The sequence below is a fragment of the Leptodactylus fuscus genome, chromosome 5 (genome assembly GCF_031893055.1).
Source record: "Leptodactylus fuscus isolate aLepFus1 chromosome 5, aLepFus1.hap2, whole genome shotgun sequence".
NCBI lineage: Eukaryota > Metazoa > Chordata > Amphibia > Anura > Leptodactylidae > Leptodactylus > Leptodactylus fuscus.
In genome coordinates, this window is record NC_134269.1 from 184652258 (window position 1) to 184669967 (window position 17710).

The 17710-nt window shown below is 42.2% G+C and overlaps 1 protein-coding gene across 3 annotated transcripts in view; it reads left to right on the top strand.

Annotated features, from left to right (window-relative positions):
- GLRA1 (glycine receptor alpha 1) overlaps nt 1-17710 on the top strand; it is a 123982-nt gene that overhangs the window by 58907 nt on the left and 47365 nt on the right. For 2 of the 3 annotated variants that reach the window (XM_075274893.1, XM_075274894.1), the window contains exon 2: nt 17570-17700. In XM_075274893.1, coding sequence (XP_075130994.1) covers nt 17570-17700 — 131 coding nt within the window. Of the gene's footprint in view, nt 1-17528; nt 17701-17710 lie in introns of those variants that run through there. The other variant, XM_075274896.1, reaches the window with a different exon arrangement.

Below are 17710 nucleotides of genomic sequence, written 5' to 3' on the forward strand. Positions count from 1 at the left end.
AGCTGTTGCTGTGACCAGACAACATGCGGTCAAAGGAACTCTCAATTGAGGTGAAGCAGAACATCCTGAGGCTGAAAAAAAAAAATCCATCAGAGAGATAGCAGACATGCTTGGAGTAGCAAAATCAACAGTCGGGTACATTCTAAGAAAAAAAGGAATTGACTGGTGAGCTTGGGAACTCAAAAAGGCCTGGGCATCCATGGATGACAACAGTGGTGGATGATCGCCGCATACTTTCTTTGGTCAAGAAGAACCCATTCACAACATCAACTGAAGTCCAGAACACTCTCAGTGAAGTAGGTGTATCTGTCTCTAAGTCAACAGTAAAGAGAAGACTCCATGAAAGTAAATACAAAGGGTTCACATCTAGATGCAAACCATTCAACAATTCCAAAAATAGACAGGCCAGAGTTAAATTTGCTGAAAAACACCTAAAGAAGCCAGCTCAGTTCTGGAAAAGTATTCTATGGACAGATGAGACAAAGATCAACCTGTACCAGAATGATGGTAAGAAAAAAGTTTGGAGAAGAAAGGGAACGGCACATGATCCAAGGCACACCACATCCTCTGTAAAACATGGTGGAGGCAACGTGATGGCATGGGCATGCATGGCTTTCAATGGCACTGGGTCACTTGTGTTTATTGATGACATAACAGCAGACAAGAGTAGCCGGATGAATTCTGAAGTGTACCGGGATATACTTTCAGCCCAGATTCAGCCAAATGCTGCCAAGTTGATCGGACGGCGCTTCATAGTACAGATGGACAATGACCCCAAGCATACAGCCAAAGCTACCCAGGAGTTCATGAGTGCAAAAAAGTGGAACATTCTGCAATAGCCAAGTCAATCACCAGATCTTAACCCAATTGAGCATGCATTTCACTTGCTCAAATCCAGACTTAAGGCGGAAAGACCCACAAACAAGCAAGACCTTGAAGACTGCAGCTGTAAAGGCCTGGCAAAGCATTAAGAAGGAGGAAACCCAGCGTTTGGTGATGTCCATGGGTTCCAGACTTAAGGCAGTGATTGCCTCCAAAGGATTCGCAACAAAATATTGAAAAAAAAAATATTTTGTTTGGGTTATGTTTATTTGTCCAATTACTTTTGAGCTCCTAAAATGTGGAGTGGTTGTAAAGAAATGTGTACAAGTCCTACATTTTCTATCAGATATTTTTGTTCAACCCTTCAAATTAAACGTTACAATCTGCACAACAATTCTGTTGTAGAGGTTTCATTTCAAAACCAATGTGGTGGCATGCAGAGCCCAACTCCCGAAAATTGTGTCACTGTCCAAATATTTCTGGCCCTAACTGTATTTATAGTAAACTTATGTGTACATTGGATTTTATTACTTGAGCACTTTTATTTGTGAACTTTACGCAGTAAATTTAATGACTATTTCGGTTTTATTAAAGCATACCTCCAGATATATTATTGCAAAAAGGCCACACTTATCTGACACCAAATGAAACATGCCTCTGTGCAGGATGCCGGCAGGACCATGTAGTATATGATAGATACAGCAGAGGTGCAAAATGCTAATAATGGAAGCTCTCACACCCCTACAACCCATGACGGGATGGATGGCAGCATTTCATAGCTTATACAAGGTGCTAGTCACATGATAATATGATGTGCTCAGCACTAAAGAAACAATCTATTCATCATGCCCTTATTATTAGATTAGGCTTCTATATGTGCACCCCAATCTAGTACCAACACCCTACGAAGATAACAGGGTCTGACTACACTGTATTTTGGCCAAAATATGCAAGTCCCCACCCCAATGTCAGGGTTCCTCATGGATTGCGAGTTCCTAGCTAAAATTCAAAAACATTTCACTGAAAAAAGCCACACTTCCCAAATACCATTTGAAACATAACCCAAGTTATAAAACAACTTTTCAGTACTTATAAATATATGAAATTTTGTAGCCAGTTTTCGATATTTTTTATTTTTTCCATTCACCAAGCCGCACGAGCAGTGGTGTAAGTAGCAAAGACTGCCCCCCCCCCCCCCTCAGCAAGCTTTTGACTTGGGGCACACAGTCTAACACCCCATTTGCACACATTATAATGTCCCATAATGGCCCCTCCAAACAGTATAATGTCCCACTGTGGACCCCGCACACACACTATTATGCCCCATAGTGACCCCTGCACACACTATTATGCCCCACTGTGACCTCTGCATACACACTATCATACCTCACCATAGCCCCTACACACAGTATTATGCACCATAATGGACCACTCATGAACAATTATTATAGTCTGGGGTCTTTTCATAACCCAGATTATAATAATCAGAGGCCCAGGGCAGGATACAAACATAATAAACAATATTACTTACCTCATCCTGGCTCCAGCGCACTCCCGGCTGCTTTCAGCCTTCTTCAATGTTAGCACAGATGTCACGCGAGCCAGGCTGTTGTTGTGACACATAGTGACGCCGGCCTGGCCCATGTGACGTCTGGAACGTCACCAAAGAGGCCCAAAGACTGCCTGAGTGCAGGAGAGGGAAGTAATACTGTTTTTTTATGTTCCCTCACCTCCCCTGGGTCTCCGATTATTATACTGTTTTTTGGGGTTCGCAGGCCTGTGGCATCAGTTACTCCAGGGAAGTGCAGATGGCCGTGAGCAGGAGCGAGGGTCAGTAAGTAAATAGGGCCCGTTACCTGCTGCAGTTACTTTTATTAAAAAAATTAAAAAAAATCGTGGCCCACCAGGCTCCCTAATTTTCTGGGCTCTGTGGCAGCTGCTGCCGCTGGTACCCTGTTGTTTACACCACTGCATACAAGGGCTTAATGTTCTGTCAAACTCACATGTTACCTCTATTCTGCACATTTACGGCAATATCAAATCTGTATGGCTTTTGTTCCTATTTAACACCTGAAAAAAATTCAACAAAAAATTTCTTGGAGTCACAATATTTTGACACCCTTAACTTTTCTATATTTATGTAGACAGGGCTGCATAAGGTGTCTTTTTTTTTTTTTTTGCAGGGCCAGATGTACTTTTTACCATTTTGAGGAATGTAGAACATTTTGATCACTTTTTAGTCAAGTTACTAGCTATGAGAGTCAAAATGGCAAAAACAATCAGTGTGGTTTTTTGGGGGGTTTTTTCTTTCCCTACTGGAAAAAAAAACTTCCATAAGTGTGTTGGTCAGGATTTCCTTCTCCACTTATCAGGCTGATTTACATTTTATGCTAGGTTCACACTAGCGTTTAGCCCTCTGTTGAACACCAGACCCGAAAAAGAGCCCACCCACTAAAAAAATGGTTACCCATGGACATCTGCAGACCCTATAGACTATTATGTGATCTGCCTGGTGTCCCTCAGGGTTTTTTTTTTTTTTTTTTTTTTAAATCTTAGAATCTATGGCGAAGTCCCCTGGACACTCCAACGCAGATGTGAACACAGCCTTACATAGAAGTCTATGGAAAGAAATGGAAGGAGGCTGCTAGAAAAGTCACACATACAGCTGTTGCTACACATTTTGCTACACTGTGAGAATTTGAGAGCTCTTCTGATATTGCAGTATCTTCAAGATACGACTCTATCAGTGTAATGAGGCAATCAATCAATTAACTAGATGGCAGCAGACCCCCCCCCCCCTTCCCCATAGACCTCTGTGTGTGAGACGAATTCTTTGTAAACAAACAGTCCAAGTGAAGATAGGGAGAAGGAAAGAAGCCAAATAAGTAAAGAAAGAAACATATTTGTTTAATGAGTGTGTTTAATAACACATCCCACACAACGTAGCGGTTTGTCCCACGTTTGGATGGGAAATTCTAATAAGCACTTACCATTAAGCTCGCCTGCTGTCATGTCTGTGAGTTACTGTGATTTCTCTGAACTCCCATAGTCATTTGCCATCCGACTCACTCTCATGCCCTTCCTACAGACTGCTTGCTTTGCTTCGCCCACTTCCCCGAAATACATGTAATAAATTAATGAGAGGAGTAATTCACAGTCACATAAGAAAGAAATAAGGGGAAGTATTTGCCATTTCATCTCTGGAAGCCCCCTTTCCCAGCCCCCTTTCCCATGTTATATATCCAGCACGCTCACGTCATGTACAGGGCAGAAGCCCATCTCAGAGCTCTGCTTATGCTGAATTCCAGTTTTTGCAACCGTCAGCATCTATAAACCTGCCACCGACCCTGCAAACAGAGCCCACTGGATAAATACCGTCAGTAGAATCATTATAAAATGATATATTCAGAATATTTCATTTTTTTCCACCTGTGCCTTGGAAATATAGTGGATCTCTGTATTCCCTGTTAGGTGCACCACTACATGACTTGCAGCTCTAATTTCAATACCTTGGCCTTGGGTAGAGCTCAATAAGACTGGACAAAAATAAAATAGCAGTCATTTTCCACAAGCCTTCTGTTCTATAAAACATGTCAGGATCCGGAAGATAAGTACTTTACAGGGAATTGTCCATTTACTATAACAGTTCTTTTCCAGGTCCGGCTAAGAGCCGATCAAATCTTCTGCCCTCATTCTCTGGACGTAGAATCAATGAGTGCTCTGATTTGCTGCAGATCTCAAACCTGTCAAATCGATTCCGCCATCTCTATAGATGAACGGATTTATAAAAAATTCTTTCGTCTATTGATTCTGCAGTAAGTGAATCACTCTGGATGCTGCAAATCTTAAACCTGTCGGATCGGTTTCAGCATCTCTAGCTAAGATCTTTTAGTGTACAGTGATGCTAATGTGGATAATAAGGTGGTAGAAGTATTAAGTGCGCAACACTCACTCAGGATGGGCTTGTGTGCATGTGTGGCTTTCTGGACATAATGCGTACTGTGCATTATGTCCAGAAAGAAAGATTATGAATGATAATCTGTTTTCCCTTAGCCCAAACAGCAGCACAACTGGGGTATTCCTGCCCCTATGAGCTGTTAGGACAGGTGGAATTTTTAATTACCTAACAGCTTTGACCCCTATAAGAGGCCGGAAGACCTGCTCCTCCCTTGTGTTAGTATCAAGTATAGCATACAGAGAGCAGTTTACATATAATAATACACACCATAAAATTTGTACAAACAGTACTTCATAGGGAGGGAGTCTTGTGCTGCTGTTTGGGCTAAAGGAAAACAGATTCATAATCTTTCTTTCCCCCTACACCCAACAGCAGCACAACTGGGGATTTAGCAAGTATCACTTCCCCTAGTGCAGGTCATCCTGGCAGGCTGATGCCAAGACGGAGTGCCCAAATGCTGTAGCATTGGCCGTACGCCAGTGTAGTCTGTAATGTTTGGCAAAATTTAACTGTGAGCTCCAAGAGGCTGCTGCACATATTTTCTCCAAGGAGAGGAACTGTGTCTCTGCCCATGATGTCGCCACTGATCGGGTGGCATGGGCTCGTAAAAACTCTGGAACAGGAAGATCTTTGGCCCGTAGGGAACAGCTAATGGCTTCTCTGATCCCTCTTGACAGTGTTGCCTTTGATGCTTTAGAGCCTCTATTGTGGCCAAGCACATTGACTAGAAGATTCTCTGATCTTCGGAACGGTGCTGTACGGTCTAGGTAAATACGTAGTGCTCTTACCAGATCCAGTGTGTGTAACCTCTCCTCCTGCTCCGAAGTGGGAGAGGGAAAGAAAAAACCGGCCTGTACGGTATAGGGAGCCGCCACGAGTGCCGTGCTTCCGCGCATGCACGGCGGACACCCAAGCGGTTGGACCCGGGAACCAGAAGAAAGGTTCCCAGGCCTGGCCGTTCCCCCCTCCCACAGGGAAGCCTGTGGACTCCGAGGCAGCAGACGGAGGGGTGCGCGTGGCACAGAGAACTCCCCCGGGAGAGGAAAAGAAGAAAGAAATAGAAAAATCTTCCGCTGAAAGGTAAATACCGAGAGGGGGGAGAGGAGCAGACCCCTATAGGAGGTCAGAACCCCTGCTCCCCCCTTGACCACCGGTCCTGTCCCACAGGACAGAAAAAAACACAAGGGAGGAGCAGATCTTCCGGCCTCTTATAGGGGTCAAAGCTGTTAGGTAATTAAAAATTCCACCTGTCCTAACAGCTCATAGGGGCAGGAATACCCCAGTTGTGCTGCTGTTGGGCGTAGGGGGAAAGTGTATTGGCATGAATTATTGTAAATGCTGATAACTTTTGACTGTTCTGTGTGTTTTTGTGTCACTTTAAGGGTATGATCACACAGAGATTTTTGCAGGCAGATTTTGACGCAGAATCCGCCTCAAAATCCGCCTGCAAAAATGGCTCCCCTTGACTTCAATGGGAACCACTCACTTTTTTTTCCCACTATCTAATAGCAGAAAAAAAGAAGCGACATGCCCTATTAATTTATTACATGTATTTCGGGGAAGTGGGCGAAGCAAAGCAAGCAGTCTGTAGGAAGGGCATGAGAGTGAGTCGGATGGCAAATGACTATGGGAGTTCAGAGAAATCACAGTAACTCACAGACATGACAGCAGGCGAGCTTAATGGTAAGTGCTTATTAGAATTTCCCATCCAAACGTGGGACAAACTGCTGCGTTGTGTGGGATGTTTTATTAAACACACTCATTAAACAAATATGTTTCTTTCTTTACTTATTTGGCCTCTTTCCTTCCCCCTATCTTCACTTGGACTGTTTGTTTACAAAGAATTTGTCTCACACACAGAGGTCTATGGGGAAGGGGGGGGGGGGGAGTCTGCTGCCATCTAGTTAATTGATTGATTGCCTCATTACACTGATAGAGTCTTATCTTGAAGATACTGCAATATCAGAAGAGCTCTCAAATTCTCACAGTGTAGCAAAATGTGTAGCAACAGCTGTTTGTGTGGTTTTTCTAGCTGCCTCCTGCCCTTCCTTTCCATAGACTTCTATGTAAGGCTGTGTTCACATCAGCGTTGGAGTGTCCAGGAGACTTCGCCATAGATTCTGTCTAAGATTAAAAAAAAAAATTAAAAAAAAACCCTGAGGGACACCAGGCGGATCACATAATAGTCTATAGGGTCTGCAGATGTCCATGGGTAACCATTTTTTTAGTGGGCGGGCTCTTTTTCGGGTCTGGTGTCCAACAGAGGGCTAAACGCTAGTGTGAACCTAGCATCAGATGTAAATCAGCCTGATAAGTGGAGAAGGAAATCCTGACCAACACACACATAGAAGTATTTTTTTCCACATGTTAAATGCTGCAGTTGGGAAAAAATAAAAAAAAAAAAAAAAGCCAAACTGATTGTTTTTGCCATTTTGACTCTCATAACTAGTAACTTGACTAAAAAGTGATCAAAATGTCCTACATTCCTCATAATGGTAAAAAGTACATCTGGCCCTGCAAAGAAAGACACCTTATGCAGCCCTGTCTACATAAATATAGAAAAGTTAAGGGTGTCAATATATTGTAACTCCAAGACATTTTATGTTGAATTTTTTTCAGGTGTTAAATAGGAACAAAGGCCATACAGATTTGATATTGCCGTAAATGTGCAGAATAGAGGTAACATGTGAGTTTGACAGAACATTAAGCCCTTGTATGCAGTGGTGTAAACAACAGGGTACCAGCGGCAGCAGCTGCAGCTGGTAGGTAAGGGGCCCTATTTACTTACCGACCCTCGCTCCTGCTCACGGCCGTCTGCACTTCCCTGGGGTAACTGAGGCCACAGGCCTGTGAACCTCAAAAAACAATATAATAATCGGAGACCCAGGGGAGGCGAGAGTACATAAAAAACAGTATTACTTCCCTCTCCTGCACTCAGGCAGTCTTTGGGCCTCTTTGGTGATATTCCAGACAACACATGGGCCAGGCGGCATGACTGTGTGTCACGACACCAGCCTGGCTCACGTGACGTCTGTGCTAGCATTGAAGAAGGCTGAAAGCAGCCGGGAGTGCGCTGGAGCCAGGATGAGGTAAGTAATATTGTTTATTATGTTTGTATCCTGCCCTGGGCCTCTGATTATTATAACCTGGGGTCTCAAAAGACCCCAGACTATAATAGTTGTTCATGAGTGGTCCACTATGGTGCATAATACTGTGCGTAGGGGCCATGGTGGGGTATAATAGTGTGTATGAAGGGGTCACAGTGGGGCATAATGGTTTGTGTGCAGGGGTCACTATGGGGCATAATAGTGTGTGTGCAGGGGCCATTATGGAGCTATAATACTTTTTGCAGGGGCTACTCTCAGGCATAATACTGTGTGCAGGGGTCACTATGGGGCATAACAGTGTGTGTGCGGGGTCCATGGTGGGACATTATACTGTTTGGAGGGGCCATTATGAGACACACTCCAGTTTAAGCCTAATCAGGAGCAGGATGCCGTGACAGAAAGCTAATGCTGCATCAGCATCCTGTCGCGGCTAGCCGCGCGGAACATTCCTCCGTGTGAACATACCTTAAGATCTCACTCCTCCCTCTGTTCTGATACAAAAAGTATCCACCTATATTATGAAGTTTGTTTTACCAGGACAGTATCTGACCACACATGTATAAAAATCATAGATATGGTCATTACTCATCAGACATCATCCCCAACTGCTATAATAGCTGGAGTGAAGAACTGTGTAGACTTGACCATGTCATGAATTACACAATCACTCCTCCACAATATGTGAAATAAGTTGACTTTCAAGTTGAAGAAACGCAGCTTTTTTGTTGAAGATTTTGTTGTGTTTTGTTTTTTTTAGTCAAACCCAAGAATGGCTACAAAAGGAATGGAAATATATTGGAAATTCTTATACCTCTATCATGCAATCAATCCACTCCTGCCTTTGGCTAAAAAAAAAAATAAAGCATCAACATCTGCAACATAAAATGCTGTATTTCCGCAATGTGGGGCCTCAGCCTTAGGCTAGGGCCCCACAGGCCAGAAATGCCACGCTAAAGCACTGCAGGAACAACTGCGGTGGGAACGCATTGCAGTTCTTCCCGCAGCGCTTTGATCAGAAATTTTCCTCTACTTTCAGTTACCATTACATCTACGGTGAAGACACTGGCGTTTCCGTAGACATAATTGACATGCTGCGATTTCCAAAACCGCGCCGCTTTTGGAAATCACATCATGTCCACACTGTGCTTTAAATCACAAAGTGGGCATGGGATTCACATGAATCCCATCCACTTTGCAGATACTGTATAATGCCGCAAATCGCGGTGTTTCCAGCCCGTAAGGCCATGACCTTAAGTTGGTTTTCCAGGCCAAAAATAAAAATCATTTTTCATAAAAGGTCAGTTGGTGCTATTAATAGGTTAATTTGTGGAATCAAATACCTTTAGAAGTGCTTTGAGTGATTTCTGTGTTTCTCTTGGAGCTCCTGGCATCTTCTGCATTTGTTTACATGTGTAGCTTCCTGTTCTGTTTTCCTACAGCTAGCATGATACATTGTGCTTCACTCAGACCTGACTCACACTACCATCCGCTCTCATTCACTCCCTCACAACCCCCGCCCCCCCTTCCCGTTTCCCTAGTTCACTACTGGCCCTTCCCAACTAACTCAGCCCACCCCATCATACTTACCTGTCCTCCAGTCCAGATCACCTAGGCGTGGGAGATCACTTCCTTCTGTAGCCAGCACTGTAGCGGGCATTTTGGCTCTATTACACAGGCATGGGTGGCTGGCAGATGTCAAGAAGAGGAGGAGCCAAGCCCCTGTAGAAAGTGATCTCCCATGCCCAGAAGATCCAGACAGGAAGACATGTAAGCATGATGGGGTTGGGGGGGGAGGGGTTAGTATTGGTGAAGTTCCATGGCTGGAAATGGGGAAACGGAACACCCACAGAACATCTGAAATGTGTCTGAGCCGGTCTGACTGCCCTGGCGATCTAGGTAAATATAAATCGTTTGTAAAGTAAGTAAGTTATAAGGGGTTTAACTTAGTGTAGAAATGTAATTGTATCCTGGACAACCCCTTTACGGGTAAACCACAAGAATATTACTTCCTTCTACAAATCACAATGAAATGTTCAATATTCAGCATTACGTTCTGTAATTACGTTCTTGTAAGCTGGCCACCATATACTTATTCCTACTTGTGACCAGTCACACCAGCCATACCTGCGGCTCATCCAGCTGGCTACTGACCATTGCCAATTACAATATAATACAGTTAGCGACATGACACTATAAGGTACTTTAGGATTGAGACATAGACTGAACACCATGCATACACAGATTGAATTATCAATAATACAAGTCTCATTAACAAAACTAAAATAAAATAGCTAATAAACTACAAACCTCATAATAATAAATACAGTTAGAAAAGCAGAACCAAAATATATACAAAATAGAAGAGTCAGTCTGCATCATAAAACAGCATTACTTGCTAAGACTACGTTCACATTTGCACTGCAGTATCTATAGAACTGTGTCGCAATGCCCACCTAAAATCGGTGGATGAATAAGTTCATCATGAAAGGTTTTTTTCTCCAGTTTTAAAAAAATGAAAATCCATTACAGTCAATGGGGTCCCTATGTAACCGCTATTTTAGTGGCCCGTCTGTCTATTGTTCTGGTCCTGTAATTGACCTGAACCACGATCAGTCGATTCTAGTGTATAACTAATGTCAGGTTTTGTCTTAGAATTACGTTTCAATGGGCAGTCAAGATCTGGTCAGGAATAGGAAAAGCACCTTGTCCATAAACTATATACCTTGGATGAACTCAAAAATAGATGACAAGAGTAAGCAAACAAAGCAAATGGAAGGATTCCCAATGTTAGCATATACAATGTACTATTATACTACACATACAAGGACAGCAGTGGGGATGCAGCATGATATAACAAATAAAAGAGAGAACATAAGCATATTATTAGGGGAGACATGAGGGTTATCTCCCTTAAAAGCCTTGACTTTTCCCAATAATATCAGCTATATACGCTGTGGTTCTAAGTGAATGGACTGACAATCTGTTCATTCAGTCATTTCCAGATGGGACACTCCAAGTATCTGTAGAAGGGCCAAAAACAAATAATTAGGTCCATAGTAAAAATAAAGGGACTTTTATAATCTGGGGTGCCAGGCTCCTGATCATAACTCTAGTAGCTACAAAATGAATGGGAAAAATATAGGAAGCTCTTCTACGTCTACCTTCTGCTCAATCCCCATCTAGGTTGGGCACAAAAAAACACAGCAAAATCTGTAACAAAAAAAACAACGTGGGGCCTTCAACTAAGGCTGGAAGCTGTAGGACAACAGTTACAATATCTAGAGATCAGAGAGTCAGAGATTACACAATCAGACATTATATAAATGAGACATCATATAGTAATTCTATGTGTAAAGTTCATAGACAATGGTGCTCCGGTGTCTCCTGCTGCTCTGGTGTTTTCTACTGACAGAAGTCCCTGGCTCAGTGTGATGTCCTGTGTCCGTTTCGTTAGGCTGCTGATTGGCCTCAACCGTCACGTACAGGGGAGACTTCCGCCAAAAGAAAACTGTGAGCATCAGGGAGAGATCGGAGCACTGGAGACAAGACAGTCTGATAATGAGAACCTGAGTCATATATTTCCAGTCCTGTATTTTTCTTTTGTGTATTACACTTTGTTTATATTAACCCTTTTGGGCAGGAATTTGGTATTTCTGCTCTGTAAGCTCTGTTGTATCAAAGCCCTTTTGTTGCTCCATTCCAAGTTCCATTTGAATATCTGTGCTAAACTCATTGTCACAGCAGGGGGATCTCCTGGAGTTTTGTGTTGAGAGACCTCTTAGTGCACAAACACTAGACTTGGTGTCTGCATCCCAAATTACAAAGGGAATATGGTTTGATGATAATATTTCCCTAGGAGGACAGGCTGTTGCCCCGATAAATTCCTCAGGTGTGCAGAATGAAGGCACATGTTCCAAGCCCACACAAGGTATTGTTGGGAGCAGGGAAAAGGTCCAGACACTGAACTCATTACCCAAAGGCGATTAGGCGATTATTATCCTTGGTGTCTACATGATGGGGGTCTCGCCACAAACCCCGTCGTACCCCTGGCCTGACCCTACGGTCATCTGGTGAGGAATTATGACTTTTTATAGCTATTTGGTTTCAAGATGGAGAGCGGGACTTCCCCTCGTCATGACATCACCCAGGAGAGGAGACCAGGGTAGTATATGATCTCATCTGGGGGGGACAAAGGAAGCTCTGATCCTGGAAGCCATGTGAGCAGACTGAGGCTCTATTACTTTCACTTACTGAGTGTGAAGATAAACTACTACTATGTATGTGAGATTGTTACATGTCTGAATAATTGTGGTAGCTATAGGTCAGGGAAGCCCCATACCTGTAGGCACATGGAGGATTAGATTGCTATTTAGAATGTTATTTATTGCTTCATCTACCCTACACATTGTATATTGCTGGAACAGAAATACAAGGTTAAACAGCAGACCAGAGGTGTAATATGTATACAGGCAATCCCTGATGTAGGTCAAGATATATTCAGCCTGCGCCTTGGGGTGGCGGAACCATCTGTTTTTCCTTTCCTATTGGAACTTTCTTGATAGAAGCAGAATGATTGTAGCCAGTGCATCCCTAATGTGAATAACTGTGTAAGTAATGTCATATCCCAGCAGCAGTGTATTACTAACCCAGATCCTCCCCATATATATAGGGAATGGTTTTGGAGTCAGCAGATGTTATGAAAACCCTTTACAGTACATTATTGTTCTTAAAAGATATGTGTAAAATGCTATGCTCGGTTTGAGATACTGTATACAGCCTTTTTGGCAAAGTTTTTCATCTGTAGAACATGATATACATGGTGAAATGTGAATACAGAATGCAGACTATAGAATCAGGAGCAATGTTAGATGGAGAAATAGTAAATTAATTCATTAAAGGGATCTTATCATTAAAACTGAATTTTTTCTTCTAATACGTAGCAATAGCCTTAAGAAAGTCTTCTCCGCGCCGCTGTTTGGTAGAAATCCCAGTTTACATCGGTATGCAAATGAGTTTTCTTGCAGGACTGGGGGCGGTCCCCAGCGCTCAGACAGTAATGGGGGCATCCCCAGTGCTGCGAGAAATCTTTCCAGCGACAGTCTCTTCTTCCTCTGGAACGCCCTCACTGCGATGTGTTCTTCTGATGGCTTCTTCTGGCTTTAAATGGCACGCATGCACAGTCGGCTCTGCAATCGAGTAGAGCCGACTGTGCATGCCTGCGGCCATTTTCTTGTGGCCGCTTACACAGAACACTCGTAGTTAGTCTCCATTTACCATTTGCTAAAGAACATGCAAAATATCAGTTACGTAATGTTCAGAAAATATTGTTACTTTTCTTATACGCACACACATGCAAAAGATTTCTTGAAAGGATAGGTACTCTGTGTTCTGTTCTCCGTGAGACCATGCTGAAAAAGTTGGCAAGTATGGGTAAGCCAAATGTACATGTGTATGGGGGGTCAGATGAGATAGCTGAGCGAGAGTTTGACCATAGAAGTGTATGGCCAATTTTAGTCGTACACTGTCAAACAAATCCATGCAACAAGTTAAAACTTTATGTGATCAAGTAAGAGGAGGTCATAGCTTTGCCCTTGGGCTACAATAGTGGTCTGAATTTGTACTGTGTACTGATTCAGCTTATTTGTTGCAAATCATAATGGGGATGCCTAGATCAAGAACCACAAAATAATAGTAATTCATACATTGATATTTATTGGTAAGATGGATGAGGGTACTATTATTAGTAATATTTTATTATTATTATTATTATTATTATTATTATTATTATTATTATTATTATTTCATATATATATATATATATATATATATATATATATATATATATATATCCTATTTCTTCTTGGCTGCCATAGATTATGGATATGGTACCTTCACAATACCTTCTTTCATATATCATAATAATCATATGATTTCTTTCATTTGAAGCTCATCTTAGCACTTGCAGAACAGTTCAGATACAGGAAAACAGATTGCATTTCATCCGGGGGTCCCAGTAGTTGACAATGTGCAGACATGATCAAATATACATTTTTTATTATATGTGCACTGTGGTATTTATAATGTTGAACAATAGAAAATGATATTACCTGCACGCCGCGAGATGGGCCCAGTATTAGATTTTCCAGGAATAATAAGGTATAATACTTTTTTTATGGAATCCATGTGGAATTATAGGTGGGAGTATTTTTTCATATTGTTAGGAAAAGAATAACGTTCTTTCTTACTGTCCGTGTAGTTTGCTGAGGCAGGGAGCATTAAAGGGATGTCCGGTGCAGGAAAGATTTTGAAAAATTCTCAGAATGATGTTAAGTAATAAAATTTGTTATACTTACCTTAATAATACTTCAGTCCCGTACTGATACCTCCTTGTTCCCTTGCTAGTCTTTACTTCTTGGTCCCTACACTGGCCATACCAGTGACCGTCTTCAGCTGCTACAGCCACTGGGTGGCGGAGTGACCATTTCCTGTGAGTTTCAGAAGGGCTGGGTAGTAGAAATGGGGGAGGCCTCAGAATGGGGGGAGTTTGGATAAATTGGGAATTAATAATTTACACAATTCTAAGACCTAATTTTACTATTTTGCATCATTCTAAGACTTTGTTTTTGGTATCAAAAATTGTAATTGGCAAAATCCTTCAACTGATATAGTTCATCGTAGAAATCCAAGTAGCATGGCTCCGAAAGTGATGACTACTTCTTATTGTAACTGGTTCCAAAAGCTGGAAATGATGAGTTATATATAAGAGGGTTAAGGGGATATTGTCACTCCTTGGGGAGAGACCACCATATAGGTGTGTGGAGACTTATTAAGCCTTTAGCACTCCACTTCGCAAGGGACCATGGGAAGAATATGCAAATCTGTCTTCCATGATGTAATTAAGAAGTCAGCTGCTGCCTCAGTGTTGCAAACCAATAGAGGGCGCTCACTGGAATGTGCAAGCCTGTCTTCCCTGGTGTAGTTAGGAAGACAGAATTCCAGTGAAATAACCCAATAAAGGCTGCTCCCTTTAGCGTCATGCTACATCAGGGAAGACAGGCTTGCACATTCCAGTGAGCGCCCTCTATTGGTTTGCAACACTGAGGCAGCAGCTGACTTCCTAATTATATATGAGTAAGGTTTAATACCTTCCAGTCCAGCTGGACATAGCAAAAATAAAGTAAGTCCCCAATCCTGGTGCTCGATAGAAGGGATCAATAAGAATCCAGTGCTAGCTCATGATTCTGTTTTCCCTTGCTAACTTTGTGCTACAGTATGTAAGTGCTCGCAAGCAGGGCAAAAAACACTGCAGTGTGGGGCAACACGGTGGCTCAGTGGTTAGCCTTGCAGTGCTGGAGTCCTGGGTTTAAATCCTCTCAGGAACAACATCTGCAAGGAGTTTGTATGTTCTCCCTGTGTTTGCATGGATTTCATCCCATACTACAAAGACATACTGATAGGAAGAAAATAAAACACCGCGGTGTGACCGAGGTGAAAAAGCAGTAGCAAAAACCACGGCAGAAATGCCGCAGCAAATAAAAGATGCATTTTACAGTAACTGCAAAGTGAATGAGATTCTAGCGAATTCCATCCACACATTGCGGAAAAATATCCGCTGCAGAAACGGAAATCACAGGATGGCAATTATACCTATGGAAACATTGGCGCTTTCCCTTCAAGTATAATTGAAGCAGAAAGTCCAGAGTTTTCCTGTGAAAAGCGCTGCGAGAAAAACCGCAAAGTGTTTCCAATATGGTTTTTCCCAGAGTGCTTTTGTCATTGTGGTCCTGTAAACCCGACTTTTTCATTCACCAATTTTAGGTATATAGGACATGGACATCCAATGGACACTATTGAAGTCATTGGGGCCCCTCGGGCTCTATTTGTGTGCTACATACAAAGGATCCATTTTTCCTTTCTTCTGGTCCACTGTTAGACCAGAAGAATGGAAGCGCAGACGCGGATGTGATCCCAGTGAAACCTTGATTTCATTATAAGTTAAATTAAGGCTGAGGTCCCACGATGCGGAAACGCAGCTTTTTTTGTTGCAGATTTTGCTATGTTTCTTTGAACCAAAGCCAAGAATGGCTGGAGAAGGAATGGGAAATATATAGGAAATTCTTATACTTCTTCTTCTGCTTAATCCACTCCTTGTTTTGTCTCAAAAAACCTGCAACAAAAAAAGCTGTGTTTCCGCAACGTGGAGCCTTAGCCGAAAAGACTGTGCAGAAGAGCAGAGAGATCGGAGATTGGAGGCCGAGCTGTCAGATACTTAATCTGATACTTATCATGATATATTCTTGGAAATGTATTTAATTTAATGCTCATCGCCTTGTAAAGTTCCAAAAAAGTTTAAGATGAAGATATCAAAAACTAGACCCAATTTGATCCAGGGTTTTATACTGACTGCCAGATTTGGAGTCGGGAAGGAATTTTTTCCCCTGAAATAGGGCAATTGCATGAGCCTTATGGGTTTTTTGACTTCCCCTGGATCAACACTGTAGGGGGATTGTAGGGTTATAGGTTGGACTTGATGGACTAATGTCTTTATCCAACCTCATCTACTATGTAACTATGTGACTATGTCTGCCCAACTTACAAGAGCCACAACAGATCCATTGTTATCCATTTTGTATGAAATTCTGATGGATCCTAATAAGCTGTCCATAATTGATCCATAAGGTTTCTACTTTTTTACTGCTGTCCTATTCTTGCCAGAAACCTAATGAAAGTTTACTAAGACTTACATGAGTAACAAATCTGTTAACAACAGATCCAAGCAGAGGTTTTCTGTCTTAGACAGTCCTTTTTGTCAGAAGTGTCTACTGACCATAACCTTATCTCAGGTAGCGCTGCTTTTGGAATTGCTTGGGATCGTGTATAGTATATGGGGTAACCAGCAGAAACTGTTTAGGTTCACTGCAGTGCCCCACAGGACAAATGAAGTATTGCACAGTTCTGACCATGTAATGCATGAACATGTTCTACAGGCAAAGACGCTCTTTGTCTCCGCTCTAGTTGACTATCAATATTGGGCCCCCCCTCTATTAACCTCTTAAAAATGGACTTTTTTAAACAGCCAACCAGTTCTGCATAAAGCTCTGCATATACCGTAATCACCTTGGAAGACAATTTTACCTTCTTTTTCTAACTACTGTATTGCGGCTTTCGCATTTTATATTTTTCATTGAAAGCTTAAAAGAAATAGGTTACAAACCAAAATTAGATAGTACACTTGAGAAAACATAGGCATGTCGAAAATCGAGACAAGTCTGACAAGTGAATGTAAAATTTGGGCTTGTCATCAGAAAAGTGGTAATCGATGTAACACAAGCCGCAATTGTATATACCGGTGATCAAACTCTATTACGTTTAACAATAAACAGCAGGAACAAGTTTCCTAAGGAACAATGTTAATATACTGTTTGGAACATCAATGTCAGACTACCACCAGAGACTTAAAGGCATGTCTACATAGTAAAATAGGATGGGGGGGGGGGATATGAAAAAGTTCTTCTACCTATTTGAGCCAATGCAAAAAATTGCTATCCAACTACTGGTGTTACTCCAGCGGCAGACACAAGGTTCTTCTTCATGTCCATTATGCAGGTGAACCTATGGCACATCAACAGTGGGTCAGGCGATCTCCTGCAAAGTGTGTTTTACACTTTATTTTCTTTTGCAGTCTTGCAGCTTCCAAAGAAGTTGGCGCATCTGCCCGTTCTTCTCCTAAACTGATGTCCCCGTCCGATTTTCTGGATAAGTTGATGGGGAAAATCTCAGGATATGATGCTAGAATTCGACCCAACTTCAAAGGTAACTCTAT